This window comes from Brachyistius frenatus, unplaced genomic scaffold (assembly GCF_029030835.1).
Source record: "Brachyistius frenatus isolate BFR_SWC_R1_liver_20210118 unplaced genomic scaffold, ASM2903083v1 Contig_307, whole genome shotgun sequence".
NCBI classification, from domain to species: domain Eukaryota; kingdom Metazoa; phylum Chordata; class Actinopteri; family Embiotocidae; genus Brachyistius; species Brachyistius frenatus.
In genome coordinates this window covers 24,335-39,878 of record NW_027210906.1, presented here as the reverse complement: position 1 = coordinate 39,878, position 15,544 = coordinate 24,335, and the positions used below count along the sequence as shown (strand labels likewise).

General features: G+C 42.9%; 2 protein-coding genes across 7 annotated transcripts in view; one reads left to right on the top strand and one right to left on the bottom strand.

The window, feature by feature from the left end:
* Nucleotides 1–9,879, top strand: part of itsn2a (intersectin 2a) — a 38,075-nt gene extending 28,196 nt beyond the window's left edge. For all 3 annotated transcript variants that reach the window (XM_069722867.1, XM_069722870.1, XM_069722868.1), the window contains 12 exons: nt 236–427; nt 3,585–3,706; nt 3,834–3,940; nt 4,751–4,934; nt 5,048–5,146; nt 5,278–5,445; nt 5,717–5,929; nt 6,167–6,288; nt 6,382–6,464; nt 6,701–6,784; nt 6,914–7,087; nt 7,503–9,879. In XM_069722867.1, the coding sequence (XP_069578968.1) occupies nt 236–427; nt 3,585–3,706; nt 3,834–3,940; nt 4,751–4,934; nt 5,048–5,146; nt 5,278–5,445; nt 5,717–5,929; nt 6,167–6,288; nt 6,382–6,464; nt 6,701–6,784; nt 6,914–7,087; nt 7,503–7,654 (1,700 nt within the window). In that variant the 3' untranslated portion in view covers nt 7,655–9,879. The remainder of the gene's footprint in view (nt 1–235; nt 428–3,584; nt 3,707–3,833; nt 3,941–4,750; nt 4,935–5,047; nt 5,147–5,277; nt 5,446–5,716; nt 5,930–6,166; nt 6,289–6,381; nt 6,465–6,700; nt 6,785–6,913; nt 7,088–7,502) is intronic.
* A 30-nt stretch (nt 9,880–9,909) lies between these two features.
* On the bottom strand, nt 9,910–15,540 carry fam228a (family with sequence similarity 228 member A). 4 transcript variants are annotated; one of them, XM_069722873.1, is made up of 9 exons: nt 13,320–15,133; nt 13,031–13,107; nt 11,695–11,877; nt 11,541–11,618; nt 11,150–11,344; nt 10,951–11,031; nt 10,757–10,844; nt 10,206–10,368; nt 9,910–10,100 (listed from the first exon to the last, which is right to left on the bottom strand). In XM_069722873.1, the coding sequence occupies exons 2-8, from the start codon at nt 13,103–13,105 to the stop codon at nt 10,220–10,222; spliced, it is 849 nt and encodes a 282-aa protein (XP_069578974.1). In that variant the 5' UTR covers nt 13,106–13,107; nt 13,320–15,133; the 3' UTR covers nt 9,910–10,100; nt 10,206–10,219. The 4 variants fall into 4 exon arrangements, with proteins under 4 accessions (XP_069578974.1, XP_069578976.1, XP_069578975.1 ...); XM_069722875.1 differs by having other exon boundaries at nt 11,150–11,341; nt 13,031–15,540; XM_069722874.1 differs by having other exon boundaries at nt 9,910–10,120; nt 13,031–15,133.
* Nucleotides 15,541–15,544: the final 4 nt, after the last annotated feature.

Below are 15,544 nucleotides of genomic sequence, written 5' to 3'. Positions count from 1 at the left end.
AACAGCCTTACGCTGACATGTTTGTCGTATGTAACGTTTACCCTCTACGCATCTTAGTTAAGCATGTTAACATGCGCTATCACTCAACAAAAAGTATTGCTGAAGGCTGAGAACCGGTGGTCTCGATCAACATGGTGGATCAACAGACCAACAGTGTCATCCCTAGTAGGACCTACGCTAGCGTGGCAGGGGGGAAAAAAAAAAAAAGAGTAAAATGTGTCCCTTGATCCCTCAGTGTGCCAAGTCATCGCCATGTACGACTACACCGCAGCCAATCAGGACGAGCTGAGCTTCTCCAAGGGTCAGCTCATCAGCATCCTCGACAAGACCAACCCCGACTGGTGGAAAGCGGAAGCCAGCGGGGTCAAAGGCCTGCTGCCCACCAATTATGTCAAGATGACAACAGAATCGGACCCCAGCCAGCAATGTGAGTAAACCTCCCGCTTTTTTTTTTTTTTTTCTTCTGCCTTAACAAGGTTTCTCAGAGGGACAGTATTTTTTTTCCATTTGAGAGAAAATCAATAATTCACACATGCAGTTGGAATTGTTGTGGGAATGTTTCTGGTGAGGGGATAAATAGGACTCTGGGCACACACTGATAAAACATGGTTATCAGCTCGAGAAACCAGCTTGCTGAAAAATCTTTTTGGTTGATACTCCAGGTATAGTAGATACCTTATCCATGTCAGAGCATGGAGCCGCTGACGGTAAGCTTCTGTCAGTACTTCTGTCAGTCGGGCACAGAATCGGTGAACATGTACCCACTGCACTGAAAGGGCTTGATCCCTTACATATTTTTAGTGTGATACTTAATATAATAGATTGTGTCTGACTGCTTTTTACATTAAATACATTTTATATTTCTTCTAATCCATGCCAACATGAGGGATCAGGCCTTTTAAGTGTCACCGAATGGACTGCACCAAATTTAAGGTCATTTAAAGGAGTAATTTGACAGTTTGGCCATTATGCTGAAAGTTAGATGAGGAGATGGATATCGGTCTCAGGACTGTGTCTCAAATTAATTGAAGCTACCTAGCCAGAATTCTTTAGTTTTTAAAAAACATTATGAGAATACTATGCAATGTTCTGGTAATGTTTTGGTTGGGAATTTTTTTTAATTTTTTTTGGGGGGGGGTTCCCAGGATGTTCTACTGAAAGATTGATTCTCTACAAACATTCCAAAAGTTTTGTGTTAACATTCTTAAAATGTTTTCAGTTGCAAGCAGAGATTGTATATAACAGTAGACGTAGCTTCAGGGTCTGACAAATGAAGCCAATGCTGGTGGTAGTTTTTTTTTTTTTAATGCTCCCAGGATATTATGTTAAAGAAGGATAGCGTGCTTTTTTTTAAGCACATTATACAATTTTTTTATTTTTTTTATTTTTTTTTGAGGTAACAATCGTTTTTAGAGAATTTTATCCTACCTTTTAAGGGGAACATGGAAAAAAATAAAATAAAATAAAAAAAACATCCTGCTGGAAACATTTCTGGAGCACTGCATCATTTCTAGCTGGATAACTGCCTTCTGGCTGCAGCTTCATATTCAAAAGATCAATATGAGAGTGGTATCAATCTTCTAATTTAACTGTCACCAAAAAATTAGAAGAAACACATTTCTTAAAATGTCAAAATATTCTTTTAAACTACAAAATGGAACAATCAATGATAAGTTTGAACCTTGCACATTTCTAAAATTCGAATTGGTCACATCTCCGGAAATGAAATCTTCATCTCTCTGGGAAGAACAATGCGGCTGCAGCTGCATGCACTGCAGACAGGTTGACTCCACTTGTGTATTCACTGCTCATTCACACACAGACCTGGGGTGAAATTTTAAAAAGCCTATTTTTGAATAGGAGGCGTGTGTTTTAGTATTCATAGCTTGCATGTTCTGCTCGCCTCGCAGCGGCAGAACTCTGTTAACAAGAGCGAACACACCGGACGTTTAATTAGGATGAACTCATTAAAGCCGCCGACAGAAAACACGATGAAATTTGAATTCCTCGTGAACATGTTCTCACTTACGCACACACAGCGAGTACACTAATGGCCCGCGCTTCATACCAGAATTAAAAATGTGCAAAATCACCATCATGCTCCAGCTGATGTGATTAGTAATAACATTTACATTCCCAGAAATGCATTATTAATGCTCCTGCATGTAAGAGTCCGGCATTAATATTAAAACTATATTAACGTCTGCTGTCTCTCCGTCTCTCCTTCATCTCACTCATTCCCCCCCTCACCCTCACTCCACTTCATCTCTTTTTTTTCTTCTTTCTTCTGTAGGACAGTAATGCTGGCTTTCTTCTCTTCTGCTCTTCCTCTCTCCCCCTTCCTCCTCCTCTTCTTCTTTCTCACACTTTCTGTCTGAGCAAATCCTACAAGAAGCCAAGCCGCCAACGAGAACGCCCACCTCTACACTTTCCACCTTTAGGACTGCGGTGCTCTGTGCTCCTCTCCCCTGCTCCTCTTTAAATCGACCTCTTCTGTCTTTTCCTATCGGGCCTTTATTTCTCACCTTTATTCCCCTCGCTCTCTCTCTCTCCTCTCCCCTGTTTCCCTTGATGTTCCTTTAACTAACTACTAAACCGAGGGAGCGAGGCAGAGGCAGCTAGACATGAGTTTTAGAAGCTTTTGTTTCTCTTGTACAAAAGCATGGAAAGTGTAGTTTTGGTAAAAAACAAAAACAAAAAAAAACAAAGGAAATATAATTCCTAAGAGTTTGGCTACAAGGTGTATGATAAATTATATGTGAGCTGTATCAAACTGAAGTTGTTTAGTTTTATAAATTAAGGCTATAAATTAGTACAATAAAGAGTATTTTAACAGGGTCACTCATTCTTGCACTAACAACATTAAACCTTGCTAAAATGGACCAATGTGAAGACTCACTGTTGTTTAAATCACCAGTAACCTTGATTGCTGCTTGCTGACACATTGCTTGAATTAAAAATGAATTGATTGTGATTTTATGATCCTTATGCACTCGCCCTTTTATTAATGCTTCCGAGTATTTAAAATTGAGACTCATCCTGTACTGAACTGTGATATCACCAGCAAAACAAATACACGCAGACGTTCGCACAGTAGAAAACACCACCTCACCGCTGACATCTACATCTGACCTCTGCCAAGTTTGAACCTCAAAAGACTTGAACTACCTGCTGAGTCTTCCTCCGCTCTTTCACTCAAGCATTAGCTCCTTTATTCATTCACACCTATGCAAGCCATCCGGAGCGAGCGCTCCGCTGTGAAAAGTGCTTTATTTTCCTTTGATTCGGTGTTCTCGGTAGCAGCGTTGTTGGCATCGCTTGGTACGTCACATCCATGTACTGCAGCAACAATGTGCCTCACTCCGTGCATTACCTTGTAAATAAAACATCATAGAACTGATAATAAAGGGAAGATTTTAACATGTTTGGTGTGCGCAGCGTTTTTCACTCTCACACGCCGTATCTGTGATTTGAAAGCAACGTGTTTGTGCTTGTGTTGGGCCGTGCACATGCCCGTGCGTGTTCGTGTTCGTGCATGCATGCCCGCATGTGTGTTTGCAATGTGCATGGGGGTGCATCTGTAGGGTGTGCTGACCTGATGACGCTGGACACGATGACGCCGCAGGAGAGGAAGAGACAGGGTTACATTCACGAGCTCATCCAGACGGAGGAGACGTACGTGGAGGATCTGGAGCTGGTGCTGGAGGTACAGACAGACACGCAGACACAGAGACACCATTGGCCTTTTTACGGTGTTTAAAGGGCCGATGTTGTTTATATATTTGATCTCCCATTTCTGTTTCAAACTGTTTGTGTATGTTCACGCCTCTCAGGTCTTCCACAAGCCCATGTCCGAGTCAGGCCGTCTCACAGAAGCTGAGATGTCGGTGATCTTTGTTAACTGGAGGGAGCTGATAATGTGCAACACCAAACTGCTCAAGTAGGTCCCACACGCAACATCTTTATCGCGACTGTCTATTCCAATGAACGTTTCTGCTCCCTGTCAGCTGTAGTTTGTAAGTTCACACTGAGAAAATGATCAAAGGAAATGCACGCTGTTGCGTAAGAACTGGGTAATTCTTGAGACCGTGATCTACCGTGGTTATTGCAGAGGACACGTGTTTACGTTGCAGCATAGCAAGAAAATATTTCCTCCTTACAGTCTTGAAAAATATGCATGCCGGTACACCATCTTATAATGAACAGAGACTTCAGACCTTTGTTTTCATTGGTCAAATATACAGAGCGCATCATTTTCCAAACCGTGATCTTACAATAAGCAACATAATTCTGCTGGAGAAGCACCGTTTCAAATTTCCAACCCGAGTCTTGAACCTTTAACCTCTTACCCGAGTTCATGTATCATGCCGAGTTGAGTCAAGCTTTAAAGTGCACACCGAGGCGAGCGACCTGACGCCAAACACCAGCCTTAAGACAAAAATAAAGTGATTCGAAATTAGTCGTTATCCTAAGAATAATGACAACATAAGCTTATTACCAAGATCCTAACTCTATAACGGACTTTCAGTTTTGGTCTAGCCACACTACTTAGGGCCTTAAAGTCAAGATATACAAACAGACTATCAACACTTCAAGCGGTTCATTTCTACGAGCCCACAAACTTCTGTAGAAGTCATGAGTTATTCCATCTGGTCATCTTTCAGACCTGGTGCAGCTGATGTACACTGAGATGCAACTAAACCGTGTTTTACATCCTCCTCGTGCATGTGCGTGTGCGTGTGCGTCTTAGGGCGCTGCGTGTCCGTAAAAAGACAGGAGGAGAGAACATGCCGGTTCAGCTGATCGGGGACCTGCTGGCGTCGGAGCTCGCACACATGCAGCCGTACATTCGCTTCTGCTCCTGCCAGCTCAACGCTGCCGCCCTGCTGCAGAGCAAAACCCACAACCAGCCTGACTTTAAAGACTTCCTCAAGGTTCGAGATGGGGATGATGATGATGATGATGATACTGTAAAATCATGTCAAAGATTAAAAGTCACGGGGTTCTGTGTGATGCAATAAATGTACTCCTCTCTGTGTTTGAGCAGAAAATAGCCACTAACTACCGCTGTAAAGGAATGCCACTGTCCAGCTTCCTCCTCAAGCCCATGCAGAGGATCACACGCTACCCTCTGCTCATAAAAAATGTAGGTTTAAAAAAAACACAAACAAAAAACACCGTGTTCAGGTCGAATTACATCATTCCCCACCCACCTCTTTTCTTTTTCCAATATTCACTCTGTGATTTCACGTGTCCGTTGCTCTTCTTGCTGGTCAGATCATGGAGCACACCCCAGACGGCCACGCGGACCGCGGCCCGCTGCGAGAAGCTCTGGAGCGAGCCGAGGAGCTGTGCTCTCAGGTCAACGAGGGGGTCCGGGAGAAGGAGAACTCAGACCGGCTGGAATGGATACAGAGCCACGTCCAGTGTGAGGGGCCCATAGAGGTAAACCCACTCAAATAGGACGCGTGTGAATGTACACTTGGAGACTTAGCAACGGTTTCTGTGTTGGTATGTGTGGTTTCTTACCGTTGTGTTATCACCGCTGCTACGGTTCAGTTATAGACGACCCTACAAATAATTGATGATGTCCGTTACCGAGACAAATAAAGAATTTCTCTCTGTACTGCTCACTGTGTTTGACAGTTCGTTTCCTTTCATACATCCTCCCTCAGCCACGTCTTACTTTTTTCCTCCCCATCTTTCTTCTTTCCAGCACTTGGTCTTCAACTCGTTGACTAATTGCCTCGGGCCTCGCAAGCTGCTTCACAGCGGTCGGCTGTACAAAACCAAAAGCAGCAGAGAGCTGTGGGCTTTCCTCTTCAACGATTTCCTCCTCCTCACACACAGCGCCAAACCCTTCTCCTCCTCAGGATCCGACAAGTTATTCAGCCCTAAAACCAACATACAGCTCAAGATTTATAAAACGGTAAAGCGAGAGGCCGGCTGCTTTTCAAGGAACAAGAACTTCTAATGCTCCCACGGAGTTAAAATATCGATTGCTTTGGGAAGAAACAACGCACACATAAGCTCTGGGGCTCTGGGCTTTCCTGGAGCAAAACAAAAAGAAATTCCATCATTTTCTTCTTAGTCATTCTGCACGCTGCACCTCTTATCGTTTCCCTTCTGTCTGTATGTAATTCATCACTCCATTTTCCTGCCGCAGCCACTCTTCCTGAATGAGGTTTTGGTGAAAATGCCGCCCGACCCCTCCAGCGACGAGCCGCTCTTCCACGTCTCGCACATCGATCGGGTCTACACTCTCAAAACCGAGACCTTGAATGAGAGGTAGGCATGCACAGATTCTGCAACTTGATGTAGTCGCCCGTATAACCTCATCACGTAGTGGAGAGCGTTCACAGGTTTTTACTGTTTTGATAGGACGGCGTGGGTGCAGAAAATCAAAGCGGCATCTGAACATTTTATAGAAACGGAGAAGAAAAAGAGAGAGAAGGCTTACCAAGGTGAGCACAGTCACACATACATAAACTGTATGTGCGTGTACTGTATACGCATGACGTATATGGACTAAATACCATATTAGCGATTATTTGGAGGTCTGTACACAAATACACAATTCATCTGGATTGTATAAGCACCTGTATGTTGTCCACACATTATTCCCATGATCACTTGTTTTACCAGGCACAATGTGTGCTGTGTTTCCGGGCTACGTCTAACGGCTTCCTGTTTGTTTTAGCACGTTCTCTGAAGACCAGTGGAATCGGCCGACTGCTGGTCACTGTAACTGAAGCCAAGGAGCTGAAGGCCTGTAAGCCCAACGGTGAGGCCCTCTGACGGGACGCAACTCAGTTTTCGTGGAATAGCCCACTGGTCCATTTTGCACCATTAAGTCTCCTTAATTTACAAAAAAAAAAAAAATTGAACATAAACCCTCATCATTTCTGTTCAGGTAAGAGTAATCCGTACTGTGAGCTGACGATGGGGGCTCAGTGCTACACGTCCCGGCCAATCAGTGACACTCTGAGCCCCAAGTGGAACTTCAACTGCCAGTTTTTTATCAAAGACCTCTACCAGGACGTCCTGTGTATCACAGTGTTTGAAAAAGATCAGTTCTCACCAGATGGTCAGTGGATGACACACACACACACACACACACACACACACACAATGGATTATTTGGCTTTGAGTCCAATTTGTCCTGATTATAGAGATTCAAGGGAACACATAATCACTGGTGACATATCAGCTTCTGTCTGCCTTTGACTGATATTCTAGTTATTTTTTTTTGTAACTGAAAGACAAATTGTAGGTTAGAGGTCATTTAGAATCAGCAGCATTGACTGGTAAAGTGTCGTTGTCAGTAGGTTTCTATTTTAGGTGTCCTATTTACAATATATCTGCTGATATACTGTTAACTGTTATTTTTTTAAAGTCTGACGTCAATATTATCCTTAAAAAAAATCCAACCGGTTCCACAAAGGTTTGAAAACAGTTGTATCAGTTTTTGATAAATGACCGATGTTTTCTCCTGGTTTTAGATTTTCTCGGTCGCACAGAGGTTCCCGTGGCAACCATAAAGAAAGAGATGGAAAGCAAAGGAGCTGCGAACCGTCGCCTGCTACTGCACGAAGTCCCTACTGGAGAAGTTTGGGTCAAACTAGACCTACAGCTATATGAGCCGACCAAATGAGCACAGCTGAATACTCCATCGGGCACACACCACTTCACTTTATAGTAATGAAGAACAGTTAAACACGCCTAAAGTGCCTCTGTATGTCGTTGCACGTAATTCCACAGAATAGTCTGGATCTTACTGTCCCTGCCTTGTTCTGCCGTGAGCCAATCAGATCTTCTTCTTTTTTTTATTGACCTGAAACCAGCTCTAATGTGAAAATAATTGCCAATATTTTCTTATTCACCACGAGGAAACACAATCTGACAAACATTCCTGAGAGTTAAATTTGCTACATTTTTTAGATTTGGAAAATTCAGACATAAAGTACATCACATACTCAGTTATACAAACACCTGGACAGTCGCACAATGCCTCACGTGTTTATATTGTTATACATCAGTCAACTGTTGCACACTACTGTACAATATAATGTCAAAGGCCCTTACGGTGTCACCATGGGGTTAAATCCAGCATAAATACAACTGTGTAGACGTTATTCAGTGTTGTGACTTCAAGTTTTGCCATCATGTTCCTGGCTTCCTGGTGTCTAATGATTATGAATAGATTATTAGCATATGAATGATGATAAAGGGAGGGAGGGATGGATGGATGGCCCTTGCACCTCGCATGTCTAAAATCTCCCTCCCTGTAAATTGTGAACTGAGAGAGACCACATGATACGGGGCGTCATGCTTCAAAGTTTCACATGATGATGTGATAAAGAAGTTCCTCCTCTGCTCACAGATGAGAAGCGGCTGCTGCCGGTTAGCACACAGTACTTGGAACGAGCTGAGCAGAGTAAGAGTTACACTCTCAGGGACCTCTTAGAGCAGAATGGCTGCAGCTCTTCTTCCTGCCGTTTGCTCTCCTCTACAACATTCAAGCCAAAGAACTTCTTGTCGTGAGAAAGGAAGGGAGCTTTTACACCTTCAGCCCCCCCATCCCCCCCAAAAAAAGATGCCAACTTCTGCCTGATCTCCAAATTGACTGGTGAAAATAAGTTTGTCCTGTGAAACACCTCTGACCCCATCGTCCGAGAACTCCACAGTATCTGAGGACTTGAAACAACGACTTTTAGTTGTCAGTGGGGAGAATGTTTCTTCTTGTGTCACCATCAGCAACCTGATCCATTCGGACTCTGGCCTGTACCAAGAGGAGGGTTGGACTGAAGGCAAAGTGATATAGGATAAAAAAAAAAAAAATTTTTTTTTAAAAAACAGCATTATTATTTGCAGGGAAATCAATAAGAGGATTTTTGTTACAATGAGTTTTGGAGGAACAAGCGAAGCTACCGTGAGGGAGCAGCTGGAAATCTGACAGTCCAGTGGCTCCAGAATCGTATGAGAAAACGGGAAAGACAAGAGTTTTTGAGGACAGTGCGACGTTGGTGGTGAACAACGTAAAAGGAAGATTCCAAAAAGGTGGAAAACGCATCAGCTCTTCGTGTATCCAATTTGACAAAGAATGGGATGTACAACTGTCTGGTGATGAACCAACAGCAGTGCGTCAGCAGTCGATCTGTAGAGTGTAACATACAAGCAGATTGTAGACAGCCTGGTAATCTCTGACGTCCCAATAGAAGACACGGGGGAGCGTTGGTGTGTAGATTTAGACGCAAATTATACGTACGTGTCGGCATCCAAAACTCTTCTAAAGTACAGAGAGCCCTTTGGGGTTTTCTCCAGCTTCTGTGTAGTGAGGTCATCGCTGCTCAACGGCCTGCTGGTGATGCTGAAGACCCGGAGATGAGAGCAGCTTCCAGCTGAGACCGAGACGCTTACTAATCATCTTTTTCATGCTTATTCCTCATCGCTTTTAGACTGTGTTATATACGCATCTCTAATAAATAAATAAAACACAAACTGTTGTAGTATAATAATAATAAAAATGAGAATATAATTTTATAGTCAGTCATTATTGTATTATTGTTAAATTTGTTTTAAAAGTAACTTTTTCCCTCATCTGTGTCTTAAAAAAAATATTATGATATATTGTATAAAGTGGTTGTGGATATCTGCCTGTACCCTGACCCACAGGAGGGATCTAGTTTCTTTGTGATACTAATTTCTAAAAATTTAATGTTCTAATATTGTTTTCAACAAGTTTTTTTTATTATTATTCTGAGTAATGTCTTCTTTTTTGAAAATTTGTTTGTTTAAAATCTCAATTTTTTTTTTCAGCTACATATAAAGGAATTTGTGTTGCCTTTTATGTAAACAAAATAAAATTGTTGTATCTACCAGTGTTGTTAGTCTTTAACGTTTTGATGAATACCTGGGAATTGTGAGGTATTACATAAGAATACGGGTAAAGATATGCGGGTACATATGGATTTTATTTGGATGTAGGCGATGACCCAAGTTGCTGTAAATCTGCCGGCTGCTGGCGACATCCACATCTGGAGAGCCAGCAGCTGCAGTGACGGCACGTTCCATCCGATGTGGTAGTCGCAGTGACGGGCCTGGGTGAGACACATTTACTCTTGATTGTTGAGTGATGTGAGCTGCAGCTGTCTCATAAAGCTTCTACAAATACTGCAGTGAGACTATGTAGTGTATATTTGTACCTGCCAGACCTCCTTCATTCAGTGTCGTCCTCCGCGGGCACTTTTATGGATCCAGAGACGTGACGATTCGAAGAGGCCTCTGGGAGTCTGTCGGCCTGAGACATCGAAGCTTCACAAAGAGGACCGTCACTCCGAAGTACTTTTCTCCGTGTGTATTTACACCCTTCGAAAGACAGGAAATTGCTTTACACGTTTAGACAAAATAAACAAATCTGTCTAAAATATGATTTTAAATCAGAATTGGGACTCAGCTGAGTGAAGTATTCCACTGAGAGGTCTTTACAGACATCAAGCAGAACTATGTAACTGAATACTGAAATAATAAACTACGATTTAGTATTTATTGAATTTATTCAGATTTTACTATATGAATCCAACTTTCCAATTTCCAAGAGGACAAGTTTCTTCAACAAGTTAAACAAGTGATTTAATTCAGCACATTTTTTTAGAGCAAATCACTCTCAGCTAAAACTCCATGTTCAACATTGTATATTAGTTTGTCTTATTTTTCCCTTTAGTTTAAAAAAAAAAAGAAAAAAAAAAGAAGATACCTGCTTCATAGGAAGGGGATGTTCTCTTTTCCTTCATTTTTTCATGGAAACGAAGGCATACGGGGTTCCTTAATTCTGCTGTTTTGAGCTGCGGGGCAGGGCGATGAATGGATTAGCAACAACAAACACTTTTATATTTCCCAGGCTAATTTCAAATGGATCAAAAGGAAATATTTAAGTCGGAGAAACTTTACCTTGAGGTACTGTTGCTTTTTGATGTTGAGAATAAAAGGATTGTACTCATTTAGATTGTACGTGTCCAGAAACACAAAACCCTGCAGATGACAGACGTTACAGGGGTCAGAATAAACGTAATCATCACAGTCCAAAACAACACAAGAGCTGCTTCCAGCTCTGACACGCGGGATCATTTGCTGCACTCCGAAGCTTCACCTTGGCGTTACAGTGATGGAGGTAGTGACTGTATGACCTCTGGCGTCTCTTGGCCTCTAAAGGGCTGCAGTCGGACACATGGGCGTCCACTCTCCGCTGCAGGGGAAGCCACACATGCTCAGTCCAGCGCTTGTGGAACAGCTCCCTCCTCCTCAGCTTTGTGAAGTCCCAATGGTTCAGGAAGCTCTCCAACTCCTCAATGAACACACATTTCAAACAACATGAAAGGTTGTTTTTGTTTTTTTATATCTATTTTATTATAATAGTGTGGAGAGTAAAATACAGAAAGAGCAGGATAATTTTATTCAATAAACTCACTAGAAATCTTCATAAATTGGATGATATAAGAAAAGCAACTTAAAAAATAAAAAACTAAAATCTTATATCTTACCTTTATAAAACTATTTTCAGTGTCCAGTATTTGTTGGATAATTTCTTGTGCCTGCTGATTTTCAGCTTCCAGCTTTACCTGAATAGCAAAACGTGAAGTCAGAAAATGTCCCATCTTTTTGTGCAGGTGTGTGCGTTTGGTTGGATTACAGTACCTGCAGATGTCTGAGGGAGGTGTGAGAGAGCCGGTCCCGTTTGAGGCTTCGCTTTGGCCGACAAAGCGAGGCCTCATTCCTTTTCCCGGCTCTTGCCCGTCTACCAGTGTTCCTCGTGCGCCCACTGGGTTGAGACAGGCTCTTTCTGCTCTCCGTGACGACTTCCTCATCTGCAATCCACTCCTGAAACACCAGCAGTATAAATTCTATGAGCACTCACTGCTTTTATCAGCAACTATGAAAAAGCATGCTGTAGTTACTGTCCTAAATCCTAAGCTGCTTGTCTGAAATAACATCACGTATATGGCTCTAGCCACATCTTGGTTTATAAAATAAAATAGTCACAACTATGAATTAAAATATGCTAAAAACAACAACAACAACATAAAACAACAGACCCTTTAGTGGACTGTAAACTCTTGTAAATCCCAGACAGAGTTGACAGACATAAACATGGAGCTGCACAAAAGGCTGCAGATGTCAGCACAAAAGGCAGTGATAGATCCTGGAAACATGAGCAGCTTCTCACCGTTACGCAAACAAGTACAGTAGAACACGTGCGTCATTATATTATCGTCTTTTCTTTTCTTTTCTTTTTTAAATATTGACTTACCAGCTTCGGCCTCTATGCAAAGATGGCCGCTTTCTTCCTTGCTGTTCTTTGTGTCGTGTTTGGACATTTGCATTTCACCTGATCCTTTACCATGAGTTTCCTTTCCGTTGTCCTCATTTAAGTGAGGGTAACAGTAGCTACCGTATCTGTCTGTCGGTAACCTGAAACCTTTTCATTCATCTTAACTCGGACCCTGAGATTCCAGCATCTGATACGACACCGTCCAGACATACGAGAAAGAGGGGCAGCCGTGCCTTTACACAAGCACTGCATCCCCCTGCCAAACTACCTGCGCTGGCCCGGGGATCACATAAACTACCTACGCAGCCAACCTGACATTAAAGGACTCGTGGTAAATTATATTAGTTGGTAAGAGTTCACAGTCTCCCTGTTTATGTAAGATGGGAACTGTATAGAGTGAGTGTATATCACCACTCATCCACAGGCAAATCGAAACAGATAAACAACAAGGCAAAGTGAGGGCCACATCATAACACCTTTACTGCACTTAAAATTGCAATTAACAGCGGTAACTTTAACTTTTTGTGAAGCAGAGTTGAACTAACAAATAGTGTATATTATGTAGTGTGTGGTGTGCAAGCCATTTAAAAGGTTGGTCTTATTATTATATACAGTTTACATTGTATTATGCGGATATCAATTATCTCTTTTTGTTTCATACACTTGTGAATGTATTATATGCGTGTTTGTTTGTTTATTTACCCCCGATTTCAACAGGCTGACAGGAAAAGGCGTGTGGACGGTGATCACACCGCTGCTTTTCGTCACGTGGCTCATCACTACATCACCAGAGGGGGGGGAAATTAAAAAAAAAAAATTAAATTATGACCTCGCTTCAGTGCCATAGGCTAAAACATATAATGAATTATAACAATGCAAAAGAGCGGGACATTTATATTGAATTTACTCCACACAGTTGAGCCCGCATTTGAATTTACGTTAGTTGCGTTTAAAAAGTCCGCGTTACCACGGCAACGTCATTGTTTCTTACCCGTGTTGATTTGAGGACGTTTGTCCAGAAGTTCATGGGGAAAGCAGAAACAAACAAAACAAAACAAAAAAAAAAAGAGGCAAAATAAACCAGTTTCCTCGGTTTCTGGGTCACGTACAACACGCACTTGCGACTGCTGACGACTTCTTTTTTTTTTTTCTTATTCCCTTTCCAGCAGAGGCAGTGAAAGAGCGAAGGAGGAGGGGAGAGGCCTCCTCTAGGTGTCCTACCGTCTGGAAGGTTTTCCGTTGCCATGACACCACGCACACCAGCGAGCCAAAACGAGAACGCGCTGCCCGGACGTCGTCAGGGCGCGACGCGAGACGATGAAAGTTTCACAAAAGCTTCTTCAATGTAATGTTGACCAAATTTCTGGGTCAGGTGCACATTTAAAACGACAGAAATTTGGTCAAATGTATAATTTATTATACTTTTTTTTTTTTTTTAATTACGCAGGTTGTATAATATTCTGCCTTTTAATTATTTACTTTTGGCATGTACAACTTCAAAATGCACATGCATATTGCTGGTTTATTTTTTTTTTTCCATTATCGGAGTAACGACAATATCTATTTCAGGCGAGGTGATTTGCCACATTGAACATGTGATGTTAGAAAGAGCCTGCCGAGATGACAACATTGGTTTATGCAAAAAAAAAAAGGGTTCAAATCTTTGCAAGGTCTCCACTGGAGCAAAAGGGTTCATCCATCAGGCTCGCAAAGCTTCTACTACAAAGGTGTAGGAGGCTTTAAAGAGCGATAGCCTGCACGTCTTAATGCGCCCGATAACACCCGAGGAGCACTCTCAAGGTGTTCCGCAGAGGCTGAACACCTCACACCGACACCTGTGGAGGGAATGCGACGACTTAATGTTTGGGTATTAACTGCGTAAAGGCAGGGCAGGGCTTGGCCAGATCATAACGCGTGCTTTCACTGGTTTCTTTCTTTTCGTTGCCTGAGTGGGAGACTACATGGATTGGTGGACTTTGTTGGCAGCGAGTATTGCCCTGCTCTGGATTTTCTGCTTTATAGATGGTAAGAAAGTAAAGATTTGGAGGTTTTTCAGGAACTTTGGCACCGGCCTACTATCTTAAACTCACAGCCTAAGAAATGGGGACTATTTGCCGCTAAAAACATATGTTAACTTGACTGTTTACTGTATATTATTCTGGGCAAAAACATAGAGCGTGTTGCTTTGCACGGTTGCCAAGATCATCAGGTGCCCAAAACCAAAATATGCAGTACTTTAAGAGACTTTAGTGCATGATTTTACGCACGCGTCCCAAATTGAGATAAGACTGCAATAGAAGCAGGTGCAGCGAGCATGTCAGCCAATACAACTTTGACAGCAGTGCATCTTAAACAATAAAAATATATATATATAAAATCATATTGCACATGCCTCGTAAAATAGCTATTGTATTACTTCAAGTTATTGAGATGAGGCCGTTGAAACCGCTTTTAAAATCCTCATTCTTCAGTGTTTCACGACATTATTTTGATGAAGGTGAAACTAGAGTACACGGAACGAGATTTTGGCCTCTGCTACAGACTGAAGGATTTGTGGTGTTGGTCATTCGGTGCGCGTAACGATGCGCCGAAGCCCGTTTTGCGTGCTCGAGTGATTCCTGCCGCCCACATGGCTAGTGAGCAGACTTTAATCCAGTGGTAGACGCCGTTTGTAATGGTTACTGACATTAGCCACAGTGTTAAATAAGACTCCAGCTGACCCTTTTACCCTCTTATCTCCAGGCAACGCCGTGCTTGAGCTGCGGCTGCTGTTCCACGCTCTGACCAAAGCTGCTTGTCACCTGTACCTGGCCCTGCTCCCACTGCGCCGAGCCGCCATCCACTTCGCCGACGGCGCGAGATATCTGATCAACCATGCCCAGCAGCCGACTCTTCCATCCGGCTACCTCCACCAAGGACAGCCTCTGGCCAAGAAAGGCACGCTGCACTTTCTGGAGGGCCTGTGCGTGGTGTGCGAGACTGTGCCCAACCTGATGGGCGCGGCGCTCGGCGTGGGCGCCGCCTTCTGCCACATGCTGCAGGGAGCTTTCTACATCCTGGCAGCCACGCTGCGTACCATCCAAGTCAACCTGCTCTCGCAAATGAACGGCGAGAAGGAGAGATGGGACAAAGAGCGGCACAGAGCCAAAGAGAGCGAGAAAAAGCTAAATTCTAGAGTGCTGGAATACATCTCCGTGTTTTGTCAAGACCCTGTCA

Bases quoted from the DNA above. Each gene is read 5' to 3' on its own strand.
- fam228a (XM_069722874.1), bottom strand. From the start codon at position 13,105: ATGAGCCACGTGACGAAAAGCAGCGGTGTGATCACCGTCCACACGCCT. The intron at 11,345-11,540 runs GTAAGATATAAG...GTGTTCATTGAG, and splicing joins CTGAAAATAGTTTTATAAAG to GAGTTGGAGAGCTTCCTGAA. The intron at 10,845-10,950 runs GTAAAGTTTCTC...CCTGCCCCGCAG, and splicing joins AAAAGCAACAGTACCTCAAG to CTCAAAACAGCAGAATTAAG.